The 18,523-nt window shown below is 35.1% G+C and overlaps 1 protein-coding gene across 4 annotated transcripts in view; it reads left to right on the top strand.

Annotated features, from left to right (window-relative positions):
- LOC128265047 (alpha-protein kinase 1) overlaps positions 1–18,523 on the top strand; it is a 73,717-nt gene that overhangs the window by 25,813 nt on the left and 29,381 nt on the right. The window contains exon 1 of one of the 4 annotated variants that reach the window (XM_053000824.1): positions 12,812–13,828. The exons of the other annotated variants lie outside the window; for them this stretch is intronic. Within the exon in view, the coding sequence (XP_052856784.1) occupies positions 13,436–13,828 (393 nt within the window). The 5' untranslated portion in view covers positions 12,812–13,435. Of the gene's footprint in view, positions 1–12,811; positions 13,829–18,523 lie in introns of those variants that run through there. 4 annotated transcript variants of the gene reach the window in all.

Genomic DNA, 18,523 nt, shown 5'->3' with positions numbered 1-18,523 from the left:
AAAAATCGGCAAAATAAAAACAAGGAAAACCAACAAAATTGCAAAGCTCTCAACTGAATTCAATGTGCGCGCGCCCCCAAAGCGACGCAACCGTCGAGCGTTGAATGAATGCTCAAAACACACGGCAAAGCACCAACACTCATACCCATACACAGAGTTCACCCCCTCCTCCTCCTCCCCACACACACAAACGCAGAGCCAGGCTCACACAGACACATACTGACAAGCAAAGTCAGAGTCTCTCACACAAATCCGAAAACCAGAACACATGATTAGCCTAGTAAAACGAGCCATAGGCAGCCACCAACAACAGTGCAGGGGGGTTCGGCCGAAACAACGAGAGGGGTAACGAAGCTTTGGGGACTTGGACTTCGCCGAGAGTCGAGCCAAATGCGACATTGCTGGAACAGCACGGTGGTCTAAGATCTCTCAATTTGGGGGTTACGAATTCAAAACAATTATTATGTTTATTATTGGTTTAAATATCACTTTTTTTTTAGTTCACCTACTCATATGTAACTGTTTGCTATTAAAAATGTGCAAACAACTTCAAAACAATAAGATTTGATTTGTGCTATAGGCATATTAAAAAAAAAAATGTTGCACACTTACTGATGAATCGATTATTTTTTGGATATGAAAAAAATCCTAAAACTTGGTTTACCAACGAATATCCCCAATAAGTATGCTATGGTTACATGTGGAAGTCAGAAAAGCTGATGAAGCAGTGGAAATAATGTTTTGACTCTAAAAGAGTTTTTCCGAAATGAAAACTTCACCCTTTAATCGCAAAATTGGTATCCTTTAAAAGATTCAATTTTTTCCTCAAAATTTCCAATAAGTATGCTATGTTTTTGTGATTTTGCCCCACTGTGCTTATCCGTGATGTTTCCATTTTTTCCCATGTGGGGGTAAAAAAAAAACCGGTTGCACTGTTTACCGACATTTTCCGCTAGAGAGAGTGTCTGCAATTTTGTGGGTGGAGAGAGGGGTGGAGAAAGAGAGGGAGACTAGAGAGAGACAGAGAGAGAAAGAGAGAGCAAGGAAGGTCGTCGTGTTGTTGTTGATTTTTTGCTGTCGGGCAATCCGAACAAGTGCTCTCGTCTCCGTATGCGTGTGTTGCTATTTTGCAGCGGTGTGTGTGCATGAGAGTCTCGGGAGAAAGTATGTGTGCGTCTGTGCATAAGCGTGTCTGTGTATTGGTGTGACTGCCATAACCGGAAGGTCGCCTTTACCACAACATTTATTATGGAAAATCGCGTAATCACTGTCGTATCACATTTTTTTTTTTTTTGCTTCTATCAAGAGAGCAAAAGAGAGAGTGAGAGAGTGCAAACGGTAAGAGGGGGGTTTTCTCTTTTTCCTGGCTTTTTGGTCTTATTTTTAGCAGCGACTTCAAACTTGTTGCAAGTTGTGCTCGCGGGTTTGATGTGCGAACGCTGTGCAAACTTTAACGCTTCTTTGTTTGTTGTTTTATTTTGTATTGTTTTTGTTTTTTTTTCATCCCCATTTTTTTTTTCTATAATTTGCCTTTTTTCTCCATTTGTTTCTTCTTTTAACTTACTATGCCCCCATGCCCCCCAATTTTTTTTGCTCTCTCTATTTCCCTTGTATTTTTCCTTTTCTTCACTTTTCCCCATCTTTGGCATTAAAGCTCTCGGGGGCCCATTATTTTTGTTATGGCACTCGCTGATTAAATGGAAGGCGGCGGTATTCTCATTCCAATTGGATGACACGGCACTCGCTAAATAAAGGGTTGTGTGGCAAATTTCCCTATAAAAAATTCATACATATGTATGTGTATGCAAAAGTCCTCGGGCCAAATGAAGTCATTAAAGATTTCCTTTTAACCGGAAAGTATCATGCTTTTCATCAAACATATTGAAAAAAGGCAATTTTGTTTAATGCATGCTGTTGGCATAGAAATTTGGTTATTATCTTTACTTTAAGTGTACTGAGGGGAACACCACAAAATGTTTAGTCTAAAACCAGTCAGATCCTTCAAGTAAAATAATTATGTATTTAGAATGCTTAATATGAATTTTGTATTATCTGACACATTTACTCGCCCGTTGCTTTTTGTCTAAGCTTTTTCGGTATGTGTCAGTTTTAGTCTGTCTTTTTATTTTTTTGGCTTCACTTTACTTTCGGTGTGAGCTTTGGCGTTGTTACCTTTTAAAAACCCCTAACCAACCCACCCACCCCACCGAAAAAAAGAATTCCCCTTACACACATCTGTATGTAGAGCTGCAGACATTTTCCAGTTCTCGGGACTTTGCCTTGCCGATTTTCCAATGCAATTTTATTCGGTGCAGAGGCGTGGGCGTAGCAAAGTGGGCGTGGTGGCTGCCTGTGTGTGTATATAATTTTTGTGTGTTGTTTTCCCTTCCTTTTTACTAGTACTGTTTGTGTTTTCTTTTTTTTGTTGTTAGTACTCGTACTTTGCTGGAACATGGAAAACACACCTTATAGCGTTGGATTTTCTTGCTGCATTTTCATTTTTCGCACTGGAAAATGTCTCTGATGTGGAAATGCTGGAAAAGCTCTCAAGGTGCATGTTGCACGCGTGTGTGGACAACACCCCTACCCAAATCCCATCCCATCCCATCCCATCCCATCCAATTTCCACCCAAATTCTGACCCGAACTCGAACCCGGACCCGGATTTTGTTACCCGGGTAGTCCGTAGTTCGGTTCGCCATTGCGCTGATGATTTGCAAAGTGGATTTTGTGTATTTGACGATTGTTCGACTTGATGTTGCTGCTGCTGTGCGTTGATGTTGCTGCTGTGTGTTGCTGTTGCTGCTGTTGCTGCTGTTGCTGCTGTTGCTGTTGCTGCTGTTGCATTGCAAAACTGGTTACTGTTGGCTGACTGCAGTTGGCAACTATTGGCCTCTCTTTTTGACCTCCATCTGTCTCACTCTGCTGGCTGGTTGGTGTAACCCTTTTCTGTTTTTTTTTTTTCTTATTTTCCACTGTATTTTTGCTTGGATACATTTCCCAATAATAAACACACATGCACTTCATATTTTATTACATTTTATGCAGCCAGCCTGCGGGGAATGCAACATAATCCATATCAAACAGGTGTACACCAGACAAAATACCTACTATTAAAGTTGAAATAAATTCTAAGAGTTCTTAGATTTCAAATTTACACTGCCATAATAAATAAAATGTGTCTAAATGTATTTGTATTTAAATGTTGATATATTTTGCTTGATTGAGCTTTTGGACATTATGTTTAAAATACCGCTTATAATCCAAACAAATTAATTCAAGTTTATTTGATTGAAGTGTAATGCTCAACTTCTGTGAGTGCATTTAGGAAATTCTTCTGAACCTGTATTGCGAGTGATTAAATAATGATTTCCAGTTATTTGGGTTATCTGAAATGGCAAATTTGATTCAACAATTTTATGCAGCCAAACAGTGAGATGAGGGATTAATTATATCCCACACCAGAACACACCACCTCGCTCGCTGGCATCTTTGAACTGTCTTGGCATTATAATTAGCCGAAACACCAGCCTCCGAAAATCTGAGCAATCCGGTCGGTCGCCCCCTTAGGTTTTTGGTCTATGTGCCCATCATCATGCCCATGTACCTATACATACTATATACATATATATACATAAATATATATATATATATATATGTATTTATCGGGCCATGTATGTATGCCGTATGCCTCCGATTGTGTACATATGCCACGAGTACTGTACACAAGTTTTGCAGTCCATTTTGCTACACTTAAAGTGCGCTTGTTGCCGCCGTGTGTTGCTGCTGCTGTTGCTGTTGCTGTTGTTGTGGGGCAGCAACATCTTGTTGTTGTATGTGCGTGCGGAATATTATGCGCCGCGCGCACAACACACACAGATCTATGTGTGTATATGTATCTGGGGGAGGGGGTAATGGGGGGTAATGGGGGGTAATGGAGAGGGGGTTTTGGGGGAATATATACACACAATCCCATCTATAAAACGACGCATGCCGCGATTGCGATGCGACGACGTTGCTGCCGTGCTGCCGTGCTGCCTGCCCCTGGTGTTGCTGCTGTTGTTGTCGTTGCGTCGTCTCGTGGTTGTCGTTGTCGGCCACTTCATCATCGACAAGCAGCGCCAGCAGCATCAGCAACAACAGCAACAGCAAAAGCACGGCAGCAACACATCGGCAGCAGAGGAACAGGCTGTTGGCTAAAACAAAGAGCAGAGGACCACGGACTAAGGACTACGGACTACGGACTACGGACTCCGGACTCCGGACCTCTCGGCCGACAAAAAGGACGACTTGTGTCCTGTATGCGCGCTGCATGGCTGTATGGCTGTATGGCTGTATGGGCTACCCTTTCTCTGTCTGTCGCACTCTGCACTTGATGGCCAAAACAGCAAGAGCAACAGCAACAGCAACCTCAGTGGGCCTCCTTCTGCGATGATTACCCTCGAAAGTGACGGAATGGCCATGGCATGTTGAAAACCTGGCTGCCCAAGCCAACAACGCCTTATTAAGAGAGGCCATTCGATGCCCTGAAATTTGCATGGGTGCATGCACTCAAAATAAAATTTACCCTAATAAGTAGAAATTCGGCATAAAACTCTCATATTTCTTAAACCAAAAAAAATGTTACTCAAATGTAGTCGACATAATCGAAAATTTAGAAACAAGAAACATTTTCTATATTTAAGTAAAATTTGTACATGTTTTGAGGAACTATTTTCTTAATAATAGTAAGGCTTAACCTAAAAATTATAAATATTTCTTATAATATAGAAAGCATATACATATTTTTTATACCATAGAAATGGGATCACATGTTTCTACCTCTTGTAAACTTATTTTCCCTTGACTGCGGATTGTTGCAATTTTTAGAAGATGTAATATATTTGTTTAGTTCATACAAATGTGTTTAAACAGCTATAGAGAATTATATTATTCTGAATTATAAAATATCTAAATTATGGATTTTACATTCAATAGTACGGATTATTATCTATAATTAAGATCTATATTATTCGTGTGTTTTTTCATTTAATAACCTTATGATATATAACAAAGTTATACCTAAAAAGAAGCTCTGTTTTCTCTGTGTAATTAAACATTTATTAACATAAGTTTTCCCCATTTTAACACATGTATAAGAGTAATTAAGCTCTTCGATATTTGGTCTTTTTACCCGGTGAATAAATGTATCTACGAAGTCCTTGGGCTGCAGCGCAATTGTTGCCACCTTGTTTTCAGCTTCTTCGCTGAAGAGCGAGTCGAATGGATGGATGTTGATGTGGATGTGGATGTGGATGTGGATGTGGATGTGGATGTGGATCTGGGTGTATATGGCCAAGATGGATGCCAAAAGGGGTGCTAAAGACCAGGTGCGGAGGAGTGGGGAGGGGGGGGGGGGGGGGGGGGGATTGGCAGGGTGACCACGATGAGGCCGCGAACCTGGCGACGAAAACTGACTGAAAACGTTGCGAAATGAGTGAGTTAAGCCTCGTGTTTGGAGGGTTAAAGTGTACGGAAAGGGGGGAGGGGTTTGCTTGGAGGCTGTCCCTTACACCTCGGTTCAAAATAATAGTACAGGTGTTCGGGAGTGTACAACGAAATTGGACGATAATTTCAGAAGAGTTTAAATACCATTATTTTAAATACCATAGTCTAAAATACCATGAATATTTTTAAATTGAGTTTAAATAAACATTTTATTTCTAATTAATTCCCACACTTTAATCTGTTCAATAAGCAAGTTACTTATCTTGGGTATCTACAAATAACTGAAATAAATATTGAAACACATGTTGATTAAGTTTTCAAAACATTTAGATCTAGAAAAATATAAATTGGGTTAATGTAGAACACAATAAATTAAGTATAATGTGATTGTTTAATAAGATCCTAGAATGTTGTTAATTTAAAAGTTGAGCAACGGATGTGTCCTAACATTTTTGCTACAAAATTTTAACAGAACATGAAACTTTGATCTCTGTTAATTGGCTTTTTCTTCTATAAACAAGTATTTGTATTGGCTATATATTCTTGACCCATGCTGTTTGGCCTGGACCTACACGAAAAAAAAGGCCAAACAGTTTGTGAAAAAAAATTGTGTGTGCGCGAATGGGCCACGAAGTCAGCGTAGGCAGCGCAGTCGGCGTCGACGTCGACAGCGTAGTCGTCGGAGCTTACGCATTTCGAAGTTTTTAGCTAAGTTGACGTCGCCGCTGCACTCTTGTGTGTCACTGTGTGTGTGTGTATGTGTGTGTGTGTGTAAGTGCTATTGTATGAGTGCGAGTGCGTTTAAATTGAAAATTCTGCTAGGCAAAATGGGAATAACCCCCTTCCCTTTCCAATCCCCGCACACATTCCACCCCCACTGAACCCCTCTCGCTCCCTCCCCTTTTGACTGCATGCAAAGCAAGCAGCGCAGTCGACGTCGACGTTGGCAGAGGGGAGAGGGAGAGAGAGAGAGACAGAGACAGAGAGAGAGCTAGTGAGCGAGCGAGCGAGAGAGAGGGAGGGAGAGGAAGAGGGAGAGGCTGGCAGCATCAATTCAGTTTCGGTTTCAGTCGCAATTCAAACGCCATCAAAATCAAAACGGTATCGAAAAAACAACAACAAAAGCACAAAAGCAATAACAAAATAGCCATAACGAATAAGCGTAATAACAAAATACATACTTAAAACCCCAAAAAAAAATAAAGTAAAATAACAAAACAAACAAAGATGAGACAACAAAAGCAATCCACAAGGCACCAAAAACCCATGGAAACGAATCGAAACAGCCATTGCTACCAAAATGTGCAATTTTTTTCAGTGTTGATTGTGCAAATTGCATTTTGTTTTAAACAATTAAAGAAATAAGAAAAAGAAAAAAGCAAGACAAAAAAGTGTATTGAGATGGGCTATTTGTTTTTTTTTGTTAGTGTTGTTGCGTTGATGAAAATGATATTTAAAATACTCAAAATGTTAAAATTGAAACAAAACAAAACCAATGCAAAACAAATCAAATACATAAAATGGCCATAGATTATGGCTAAAAGCCTGTGGAATGGAAAGTCCAAAAATAAGATTTATATATTTTGAAATTTCCTACATATTGCTCATTAGTTTACCATAATTATTTTGCAATTCATTGTAAAAGTTGAATGCCTTTTAGGTAAAACATAAAAAATGTATAAATTCTATTTTGAATTTATTGAAATATAAAGTATATTTTTATTAACCTAGTTACTTATTAAGTAAACATAGTGTCCAATTTTTTTTTATAAAATCAAAAAGAATTATAAATACAACTAAAGTTAATATATTTAATACAAAAAATTAATAACTTATTCAATGTATTTGTTTAATATTCAATTTAAAATAAATGCAACCGCAAATGCATTGAGTAAACAAATAAAATGAATGCAAAAGATCTACAAACACAATTCACGATTTGCCGTTGGCCAAAAAAGGAAAAAATCTGTTTGCTTTTTTTTTTTTTGTCAACAAAGCACTAAAATTTGGGTAGCATTTTCCCTTAGGCGGGACAAACATAGAACAGGGGAAATTAAAATGAAATAAAATTTCGACATGCAAAAGAAATAGGAAACCCTTTTTTCCGCCTAGGAAAGGAAAATCCCTCAGAAGTGGCGAAATTCACAATAAAAATGGGCAGCAAAAAACGTTTTTTTTTTCCAAGCTTTGCTTTGCCTTGCCTTTTCCATTGCCTTTTCTCCCCTCCCCCTCTTCTTTAATTTTCCCGCTCCTCCACGTTTTCGTCATCATGTGCTTTTGTGTATACTTTGTGCTATTTTTTTCGGAAAAAAAATTGCTTATATGTAAATTGTATCTGTATCTCGCGTATCTGTATATCTTTTTTTCATTTTTTTTTTTTGTATTTTCTTGGTATCTTTGTGTCTGTCTCGAACAAATCACGTATTTTTCTCCGATTTTTATTGTTGCTGTTGCTCGGGCACCCAGAGATAACGGTTCGGCGATCTCGACTCGCAAAAGTATCTCGCGAATCGCGAATCTGATGGATACACACACAGAAATTGATATTGCCCCGCAATTAACATGGCCAAGTAGCTCTTGCTCTCGGGCCAACTTCTTCTTCTTCTTCTACTCCTTCTCCTTCTCCCTCCTCTTCTTGTTTTTACTTACTGTTTTTGTTGTTGTTGCTGTTGCTGTTATTGGTGGTGTGCGGTGCATTGGCATTGTTGTCAACCGTCTGCCAACAACAACAACAACAACAACACAAAAAAGACGGCTAAATCCCAACGAGATAGCCACCAAAGCAACGACTCAACTTCAATAAGAGAAAAAAAAAATAGCAGTCAGCTAGGCCACAAATACACAGTCCACAGTCGGCCTGTCAATGCTACAGTGTTAACTCGCTAAGAAAATACATTTTCTTTAAATAATTTAATTTAAAAAGAAATTTATGTTGCCAACTTACATTATTGTTTATTAAAAATAAATAATAGAAAAATTACAACAACTCAGGTTGTAAAGTAAATATGACTTCATAATATGTATTTTGTAGTTAGTAAGCAAATCAGTTTCTCTGTTGCAAATCAGCAAATAAGCATATAACTCGAGATACAATTTTTGGTAGAAACTTCAATAAGGAACAATCGAAAATGTATCTGAACAAATCCTTTTTTAATAGCTGCAAGCTAGTTTTTTTTTCTTGTAAAAATATAAATAAATAAGTATTACTTTTGTCTTTAAAAAATAAAAAAAAAGGTTAAATAAATGTTTATCAATAATCGTAAACAATGCTGTTGTACTTTTATTATATTCCTATTTAAAATTGCTTATATGTAAATTGTATCTGTATCTCGTATATCTGTATATCTCTTTTTTCTTTAGTTTAACTGAAGATAAAATATACTGTACAATTTATTAGGATTTTTTTAGGAAGCGTGTGTTTTGAGGGCATATTCTTTTATTTCTTCTGCAGCTTCTTATTGAGTTTCCACTGTACTTGGTGCTGAAAGCATTCATTCGAATCTGCTGCTGCTGCAGATGCTTTTTCCTTCTTATTAGAATTAATACACAAAACTCCGGATACACAAAAAGGGGGCAGGGGCGTTGTTCAAGAGGGGGTGGGGGTTCCAAAAAAAAAAAAAAAAAAAGGTTGTGGGGAGGAGGGCTTGCTCGGGGGCATTTGAACTAAATTCAATGCTTGGTCTTTTTTGCCTCTGTCGCCGCGACTTTGTCTCTCTTTATATTTTTTCCATTTGTTTTTTTTTTTGTATTTTCGTATTTTTGTATTTTTTCGCTGGCTTCGATTCGTGGCGAGACTCGAACTCAAATTCGAAGTCGACTCGAGAGTCCGAAACTCGGCGCAAAATGAGCGAGAAATTATCAGAAAGGTGTGTGTGGTTGGTTCGGGGGTGCAGGGGTTTAATCGAGCGACCGATGGACACAAAAACAAAAACAACAACAACAACAACAACGAGAAGAAAAAAAGAAACAAAAATAATAAAACCCAAACAACCGAAATTTGTCGCTGCCTTCAGAGTACACACAAACCCATAAGATATATGTATGTAGATGTATATATATTGTGGTGTACATTATATATTTATGCGTCAATATATGTCGGTACGCACCCATGTACATAGCACATATGTCAGGCATAAACCACCGATTCTCGCTGGTGTATACATAATTTTTCTGTTTGTTATTGAAGTCAAAGCGAGGAACAATTGTGTTGTCGCTTTATTTAATTAACATTTTTTTTGCACCTAAATTAAAGATTCCAGTTGTTCAAAATAAAGTAGAAAACTGTTGGGCTGAGATGGTAATCTAATGGATAGAAACAAGTGTTCGCGGAATTATTTGGAATTAAAACTTATAAAATTTGATATATAAATTATAATAATAATAATTTATTATTTATATTATTAGCAGAAATATTAATTCAGAAATAATAATAATTGAGATATTTTGTGTACTTAATAGCTTCTAGTAGTAGTTTCAATGACAATTTTTTTTTTGGGTGCATTTATAATAATCACATTAAAATCAATCAATGAAAACAAGAAAATCTTTGTGGGATTTTTTTTTCCTTAAATTTGTGTACACACTTGAAAAACACAGTGTTTTAAATATTAGCTTTTAGAATGCATTTTTGCCTTCGATTACGGATGTCTTGCAGTTTTTGATTCGAATTAGAACAGTTCGAGTTTATACCTATAGGTCTAAATGGGTCTTTTGGTTTGGCTGACAACGGTTTCGAGGCTTATCGCTCTGAGGTCGTTGGTGTTTGTGGTATTTGTGGTGTTTGTGGTGTTTCATTTTCTTTTTAGTGGTGTTGCTAGCTGGGCTGTGCTTCTTCTTCTCCTTCTTCTTCTTCTTCTTCTTAGGCCCCGACTTGTACAGTGGCAAATATGACTTCAACTTCAACTTCAACCGGTTCAATGGTTGAAGCTCTTCGCCTCCTTCTTCTTCTTCTTCTTCATTTTTTTCAATTTTTTTTCTTGTCGCTTGTTTAGATACAGATACACATTATGTACACAAGTCGATTGTTGTTGTTGCGGCCAAACAGATATGGGAATACAGACAGATATATATGTACCCACAAGTCTATATATATATATATATATATATACATAAATATATAAATATATACGTATACAGAGCGATACAACCGAGAGACCAAGTCTCAAAGTCGGTTTCAGTCGCCACTCTGATGCCTACTACAGTTTACCATTTCATTTTCAGCCACACACCAAAGTACACAAATATCTTTTATAGATATAGATATAGATATACATACATATATATATTTATATTTTGTTTTTTGTTTTTTTTTGCTTTCCGTTTCTCATATTATTATAGCACAAAAAAGTTTTCCTTCTTGGGCACTTTTGCTTCCCACTCAATTTCCCCTCATTCCATTATGCATCATTTATTCATGCACTCATTTGCACATGCTCCCCGTTTTCCCCAATTCCATTTGACATTTATATTGTTTGTCTTCTTCTTTTGTTCTTTTATTTTCGTTTCTGTTTGCCCATTTAATTTATAAAAATAAAATGCGGAAGGCAGCAAAACGGTAAAACTTTCAGGGGTTGCTAATTCGTTTAATTAAGTACAACTTTTTCATAAAGTTCAGAGATCAAAGCAAAGTATGTGTATGGTGATAAAATATTCGACAAACTTTTTTGTTAAAATTATTCTCTATAAGGTGTATTTTGCCAAAAGTTATGGATTTGCATTTTTGTCAAACTATTCATAGTAAGACCAACATTTTTAACATATATTCAATATTCCAAATCCATTTGAAAACAATTTATCCATTAAAAGAATAAAAGCTGATATCATCAAATAGACAAAGCAAATTTGTAGATTCAATGTTGACGTTTAAAAATGCTAAACACAACAAAAACCACAGAACTTCGAAGGAAAATTTCAAGCAATTTCGATTTTTTAAGATTCAGCTGAGTCAGAAATACCCGATGACCAGATATGAAAAATATTTGCATGAGACAGCGGAAGAAAACTGAGGAATTTATCACCAAGTTCCAAGTTGACTCATTTCGAGGGCATAAATTATAAATCGATAGTGCCAAGCATGCCGTTGAGACAGGACATGGTATCATTGGAACTGAAAAATCGGCAGAAAATGCCAACATGTTTAGGGTATGTTTAAGATTAATTTTGGATTTATTTAAAAATTAAAATTCCCCTAATCCTCATTTGTTCTTTGCACTCATAATGAAAAATAAAGGTGTATTTATTCATAGGATTTCATAGGATTTTAAAAAGTTTAAAAAATGTATATGATTTTTCTAGTTTTTCAGTTATATATTATTGTTTTACTTGTTATTTTCTTGTTATTTTCACAATTTGTCGGCGTATTATGGTAATGCCATAGTTTTGCCTTGTAATTTTCCGTAAAAATGAAGACTTACAAAATACGTAAAATATTTGGAGACTGCAGAATTGCAACGCTTCTTTTTTCCCCTATTTGTACACCAATTTCTCCCTTCATTTTTAGCCCCCCTTTTCACCACCCCTCCTTCGCCCCCTATTTGCACCCCTTTTTTTGTGCCCATGTCCAAATATTGCAATTGCTTTTTGGCATACACAATATTTCCGCCTAACAACAACAATGTGAAGAAGAAGGAGAAAAGACGAAGAAGAGGATAAAGAGGAGGAGAAAAAGAGAGAATAGGAAGGGAGGGAGGTAGGTAGAGGGGCTGTGATGGTTTTAGGGGGTGTTTGGGGGGGTAGGTAAGCAGAACAGTTATGCTAGAACATTTTTGTTATTGTCTTTTGCTACAGTTTTTGCACTTGCGTGTGTGCGTATCTGTGTAACGTATCTGTGTGTGTGTGTGTGTAAGGCTTATGTACTCATGTTTTTTTTTTTTATTCTTCCTTCGCCCTATGAACAGTTTTTGTTGTTTTGCTCTCAATGCCTTTTTTGCGTATTCTCTTTATTTTATTTTATTTTATCAGTGTACGTGAGTATGTGGCGGTGTGTGCGCCAGTATGTGTGTGTGAGTGCATTCTGTCGACGTCGGCAGAGATCGTCATCGTCATCGTTTCGTTCCGTTTTATTTATTTAATTTTTTCTTCAGTCGAAAAAGCAAAACAAACAAAACAACAACAAAACACGCGGCACGAGCTAAATATAAATATACAACAAAAGATTACGAAATACATAAAACCGCAAATTAATGAACTTAGTGAGAAAAAAAAACAGCATACTAAGTTTTAAAACAGTTCAATCAATTTGTGTTATAATTTGTACTACAGTTTTTTTTTGGTTGAAAGAAAAAAAACTAAACAGCTGCTCAATTTTTTTCAAGTGTTTATTTCTCTGCCGACGTCGCAGTCGCAGTCACAGTCGACGTTGACGTCACTGCGGTCGTTGATACAAATTTTTTACCTTGAGCTCATTTCAAGTTTAAATAAGCAAACAAAACAAAATAAAACCCAGAAACAATAAGAAGCGAAAATCGAAGAAAACAAATAAGCGCAGAGAAGGCAATAAAATATTAAGTAAGAAAAGGCAGCGAAAACAAACACAGGGCAAGAATTAATAAATAATACAAATACAATGAGCTCTAATCAAAAAGAAAGAATTGAAATAATTAAATAAAAGCCGCCAATAATAAAATGAAAAGTGTAAAAACTCATGAACGAATATTGTAATACAATAATGTAATAAAATGTACTAAGAAGCACATTATAAGAAACAATTAAAACTAACAATTAACGAAGAAATCTAAACCTTATAAAATAAAAACAAAAGATAACTTATACAAACAAAACAACAAGAACCTATTGCAATTAAAGAAACCCGCTATAAGTGTGTGTGCTAATTTTTTTCTTGTGCATTTTTCCCTGCAGGCAGTTATAAAAAAAAATAAATATATTCAGAAAAGATATATATGAAATAGATATATATTTATGTGTAGCGGTTTTATCTACATGTGTGTGCAATGCAAAATTGGCAATTGCAGGCGCCCAGCTATCAACAACATTTCCATCATCATCATCATCATCTACATCACCAACAACAACATCAGCAACAACAACATCAAGTGCAACAGCAGCAGCAACAACAACAACAACAGCCACTTTTGTTATTGCCACAACAACAGCAACAACAACAGCAACAACATTTGCTAGTGTGTAACAATCAAATAAATAACAACAATAATAGCAGCAATAGTTGTCACAACAGTTATCAATATATTTACAACAATAATAATAACATTAACAACAACAACAACAACAATAACAACAGCAGCAATCAGCAGCTACAACAACAACTATTGAACAACAACAATCTTGAGGACGATGTTTATTATTTATTTTATAAAGATTTTTATGTAAGTTTCGAATTTCAACCAAAAAAAAAAGTGAATTTTTTAGAAAACAAAAATTGACAAATTTTAACATATTTTTAAATATTTATGAAATTACCACAAATATTATTAAATTTGAATTTTTGACTTTAAGTTTTTTTAATTTAATTTGGAACTTTTGATCTTATATGTAGAAAATACAATTTATTTTTAACAAGAGGATCCCAATTATTTGTATATACATGTTATCTGCTCTATTACACTCCCTTTATCTGATCTTATCTGCACTTAACTATCCATGATATCTATACTATATATAACTTTTGTACTTTTGTTGATCTTTCGCCATTACTCACTAATCTCTGGAAATATCATTTAGCTGAGTTCATCATAGTGATGAAACACTCTGAATTACAATCGCATAAGGCAGTCCAATCGTGAGGTGAAACCGAGTAATGAGTCACCGAAAAACCAACCCCAAACACCCCATTGGAAATAATATTACACTCCTGTTCAATCAGGCGAAACGCCAAAGGACACGTTACTATATCTACCCCTCATATCATTGCTGTGTTGCTCTTTAAGTATATATCTCTGGCTATGACCCTTATGGCTATTTATATAGTGCTTAATTGTGGCGGTAGCACAAATAAATTCACACAGAAAAATGCATTTCAATGTCAATGTCAATGCATCGTTTCTCTGGCCTTATAAAGTGTATTATATATAGTTGATCTGGGTGTTTTTGATACGCATCAGCGGTCGAAAAAATAGGTAGGTTTGTAAAATGATTAAACAATTCTTATAGACTTCATTTTTGTTTTGATTTTGTTTAGAAAAACAAAAATGTTCTATTTATTTCGGGTTGCAATTTATAAAAAATGAAAAACATTTTTTTTTAGCTTTACTGTTTTTCTCATCTTAAAAAAAAAAATTTTTTTAACCAACCCATTGAACACAACGTTACCACTATTTCTTAACGCCATTTTAGACACTTCAATCCTAATCGCATTAATTGTTGTTTATTTAGCCAAACTTATGCGTCACCAATATAATGTGAGAAATGGTTAGGGGGAATAGAACCCCTTATATACCATTGCTTGCAGATGTTTTCCGATATGAATCTGTTCAGTTTTGTACGGCGTGTGTGCACTCAATAAACTTAAGCAGTACACTTTCGTTGCGTTTTTTATTTTACCGTATTTGTTTTTCTGAAAGATTTTGCACATGCACTTAGAATGGTTTGTGTTTTTTGGTTTAGGATGAGGTCCGTTGTTTACCTAAATTTTAGGTAAATTGAAATGGATATTCTTGGTGTAAAAATTGTATTTATTTTACCATTTTTGTGTTTGATTTTTGTGTTTGATTTTTGTGTTGCAACGCTCTTGCAGATTTATGTTTACTAACATGAAATTTCGATTATGTGGCTTATGCTAGGATGAGCGGATTAATAAAATTGAATTTAAGGAGCTTGAGGAATGTATTTCAACATTTAAAATCGTTTTTATGATAAAAATACTATTTAAATGTCATTTTAAATCTTTTTGTGGCAAATAAAAGATTACTGAGATAGATAGATACTGTAGATACTGGTACAGAAAAGTGTAGAATGTCTATCACCTGCCTGTCAATTATCAACTGAGAAAACCAAGAGAAATAGGAAAATTCGGAGGGGGGAGAGGTAGCAGTCGAGAAACGTCATGGAACATTATGGAAATTAAACAAGAGCCCAACGGAAGTGCTGTATCTAGATACAAACATGTATCTGTGTTCTCTATCTTCATTTGTATCGGTGTTTTTGTTTTTTTTTTTTTTTTTTGCGGTCTATGTGTGCATTGAAGATAATTGAATGAACGATTTTGCTTTTGTTAAGTCCTAAAAACTCTGAATAGAATCGTGCGAAATTTGCAACCCCGATAAAGGGCAAAAATACATTACATATTCTCTGTCCCTCTCACTCTCTCTCTCTCTATCGCTCTCTCTTTCTGCCGACGTTTTTCCATCTCTTTCGTTCGTGTGGAACATGTTAATTACGCATTTAATGTGACAGGGCTTACATTTCCAGTTCCTCATCCCAATCACAAACGAAAAATGTTATAATAACACTCAAAAACTGCGCATTTCAATCAATTTCTTCTGCGTTGTTGATTTTCTCAACAAGTCCACGTGGTTTTTCCCCACCCCAGATCCAAATAGTTGTCGTTTTCAGAAACTTCTAGTCCATTGATAGAAATGACATTGACGTAAAGTCGACAAGGCAAAAAAAAAAAACGGACGAGCAAAATGCAAAAGGAAAAAAATGCAAATGCCGCAATAATATGTACTTTCCCGTTTTTAAAAATTGAATAAAGACAAGCTCTACAACTCTTAATAAGTTTATTTTGTTTTCAATACATTTCTATTACATTTTAGGACATATTCGTTGATTTTGACACTTTTTAAGTCATTTATTCCTAAAAATGTTAAGTAATGTTGATAGGTTTTACTTAGGTCGTTTTTGTTTTTGGGGGTTTTCTGAACAGATTTCTAGTTTTTGAAAAACTTTAGTTATATCTTGCCAATAAAGGTTCAAATCTGCAACATAACAATTTAATTCATAAACTTCTTTTCACTGCATTTCATATGTAGGTTTTAAGCCTATTTTTGAAAACATACATGTTAAGAGTATACAATCTTCCACACTTAAACAAACAAAATGAAAAATAGTTTAGTCTGTTCAAAATTGAGTCATGTATTAAAATAGTTTAACCACTTTAGCAATTTAGGCACTTATTTTTCCTTCCTAGTTCGACAAACATTCCGTGTGAATTTGACCTCGTCCAAGGTTTATATACACACAAAATGATATTGTTGTGTTTGTGTGTATATGGATAATCCGTTTTTTTGTTTGGTTTCCAGCCCACTACTAACGGCCAATTGTCGAGTTGAGATACAAATATGGGTGGCATATAAAAACGCTTATGTACAAAAAAGGCGAGACAGTGCGGAATACATAGGGTTTATTTATATGCCTGGAATTCAGAGAAACCTTTTTTTTGTTCTCCAAACCTCCCTCTCAAGAAATAAATAAATAACCCTTCTGCAGGCCTAATGGATATAAGAAAAATAAGAAGAAAAAAGCGAAATATATACCATTTAAGCAAAGTAATTATTTAATTTAATAGCAGATTGTTGAAGTATTAAGTCACACACTGTTTTAGGTACAATTTGGGTCTAACTTACAACCTATTTAATGGCTTAAATATTAACAAATGTAAATACATAAAATTTTGGCATAGAATGATATAATGATAATATATGATATAAACAAACAAAATATCTTATTAATATTAAATTACCTATTTTTGTGCCCTTAAGTTTTGGTATTGTTTAGATTTTTGCTGCATCTGTAAACTTTTCGAGTCCCCAGTAACCTCCACCTTTTTATTCAGTTACTTAATGCGTCATGAATGGATAGAGAGGTGGTAGAAAGCAAATCTCCAACTGATGCGGCAATTGTCCCTTTCAAGCCCCATCTCATCCTTGCACACCAGTATCTTTCTGACCTGGGGTGTATTTGTTCACTTACACAGAGAGAAAAAATATAAATCTTAAAAAAAACTAACAATAAAATATCTAATCGGAAAGGTAAACTTATCATCAAGGCCCTTAATAACTAAATTAAGCAATAATATTTCAAATATAAATAAAATGCTGCATTTTCTCCAGTGTATGTTTGTCTTTTGTGAACTTTGGGTATTGCGTCAGTTTTCTGTTTGCTCACTTTATGCGTAGTAGTATAGTTATTATTAAAATTTGCTGTTGAACGCAGGGAAATCAACTACGTAATTTGCTTTGCTGAACTTTTGTGTAAGTTGTTTCCCCAAAGAAACGGCGGGGGAATGAAATTCATAAAAGGCCCTCGGCTTTACATGTGCCACACCAGTGGTCAGAAAAATAATATTGCTAGTGCAGCACAAAAAAAAACACACACCCCTAATGAAAATATTCTTAAAAAAGCATCGATTTCAACGTAGATAATTAAAATATTATAAAAACATTCTATACATTATTACTAAGAAATATTAACATTATGAGAATATGAGTCCAAAAAGAGAGTTCCTTGGGATTTTAAATATTTAGTTCTTTCATTTTTAAAAAAACTAGGTGAAAAATGATACACCTTATAACAGCTGATAAATTATACATGTATATAACTTAGGTAAAAATTCATTTAACCAAATGGAAATGTTACTAATTGCTCTGAATTTTCTTTTCTTTTTAGGTAAGTTTCCGTGTGCTTTCAAGCAAACATAAACTAATGCGTAAGTAGTAAACTGAAAAAAGAAAATTAAATTACTTTAAGTTATTTTGAAATTAAGATACAAAATAATTGCACATGGTATACATTTTTAGTGCAATATACATATTTTCTTTTATCAAATATCTTAAAAGCTGTCATACAATTTTTGTATTGTATTGTTAATTCTTTTCTTTCATTATTTTCTTTTATTGATTTGACAAGTTGTTTCCCTTTGGTTCCTTATGTTACTGGTGCTCTCATTATAAATGTTGTTTGTTTCTGGTTTCCACGTCTGTGTTTCTTTTTATTATTGTTTATTTGCTATTTTTATAAAACCCACGAATGAAAACCAACGCAACACGTTGACGTCACTGGGAGTTTCTGGGGAAGAGCGGTAAGGGGGTGGAGCGATAAAATAAGAGGGTGATGGGCGAAGA

This window comes from Drosophila gunungcola, unplaced genomic scaffold (assembly GCF_025200985.1).
Source record: "Drosophila gunungcola strain Sukarami unplaced genomic scaffold, Dgunungcola_SK_2 000090F, whole genome shotgun sequence".
Taxonomy (NCBI): domain Eukaryota; kingdom Metazoa; phylum Arthropoda; class Insecta; order Diptera; family Drosophilidae; genus Drosophila; species Drosophila gunungcola.
The sequence above is the reverse complement of the archived record's forward strand: the minus strand, read 5'-3'. Positions and strand labels throughout refer to the sequence as shown.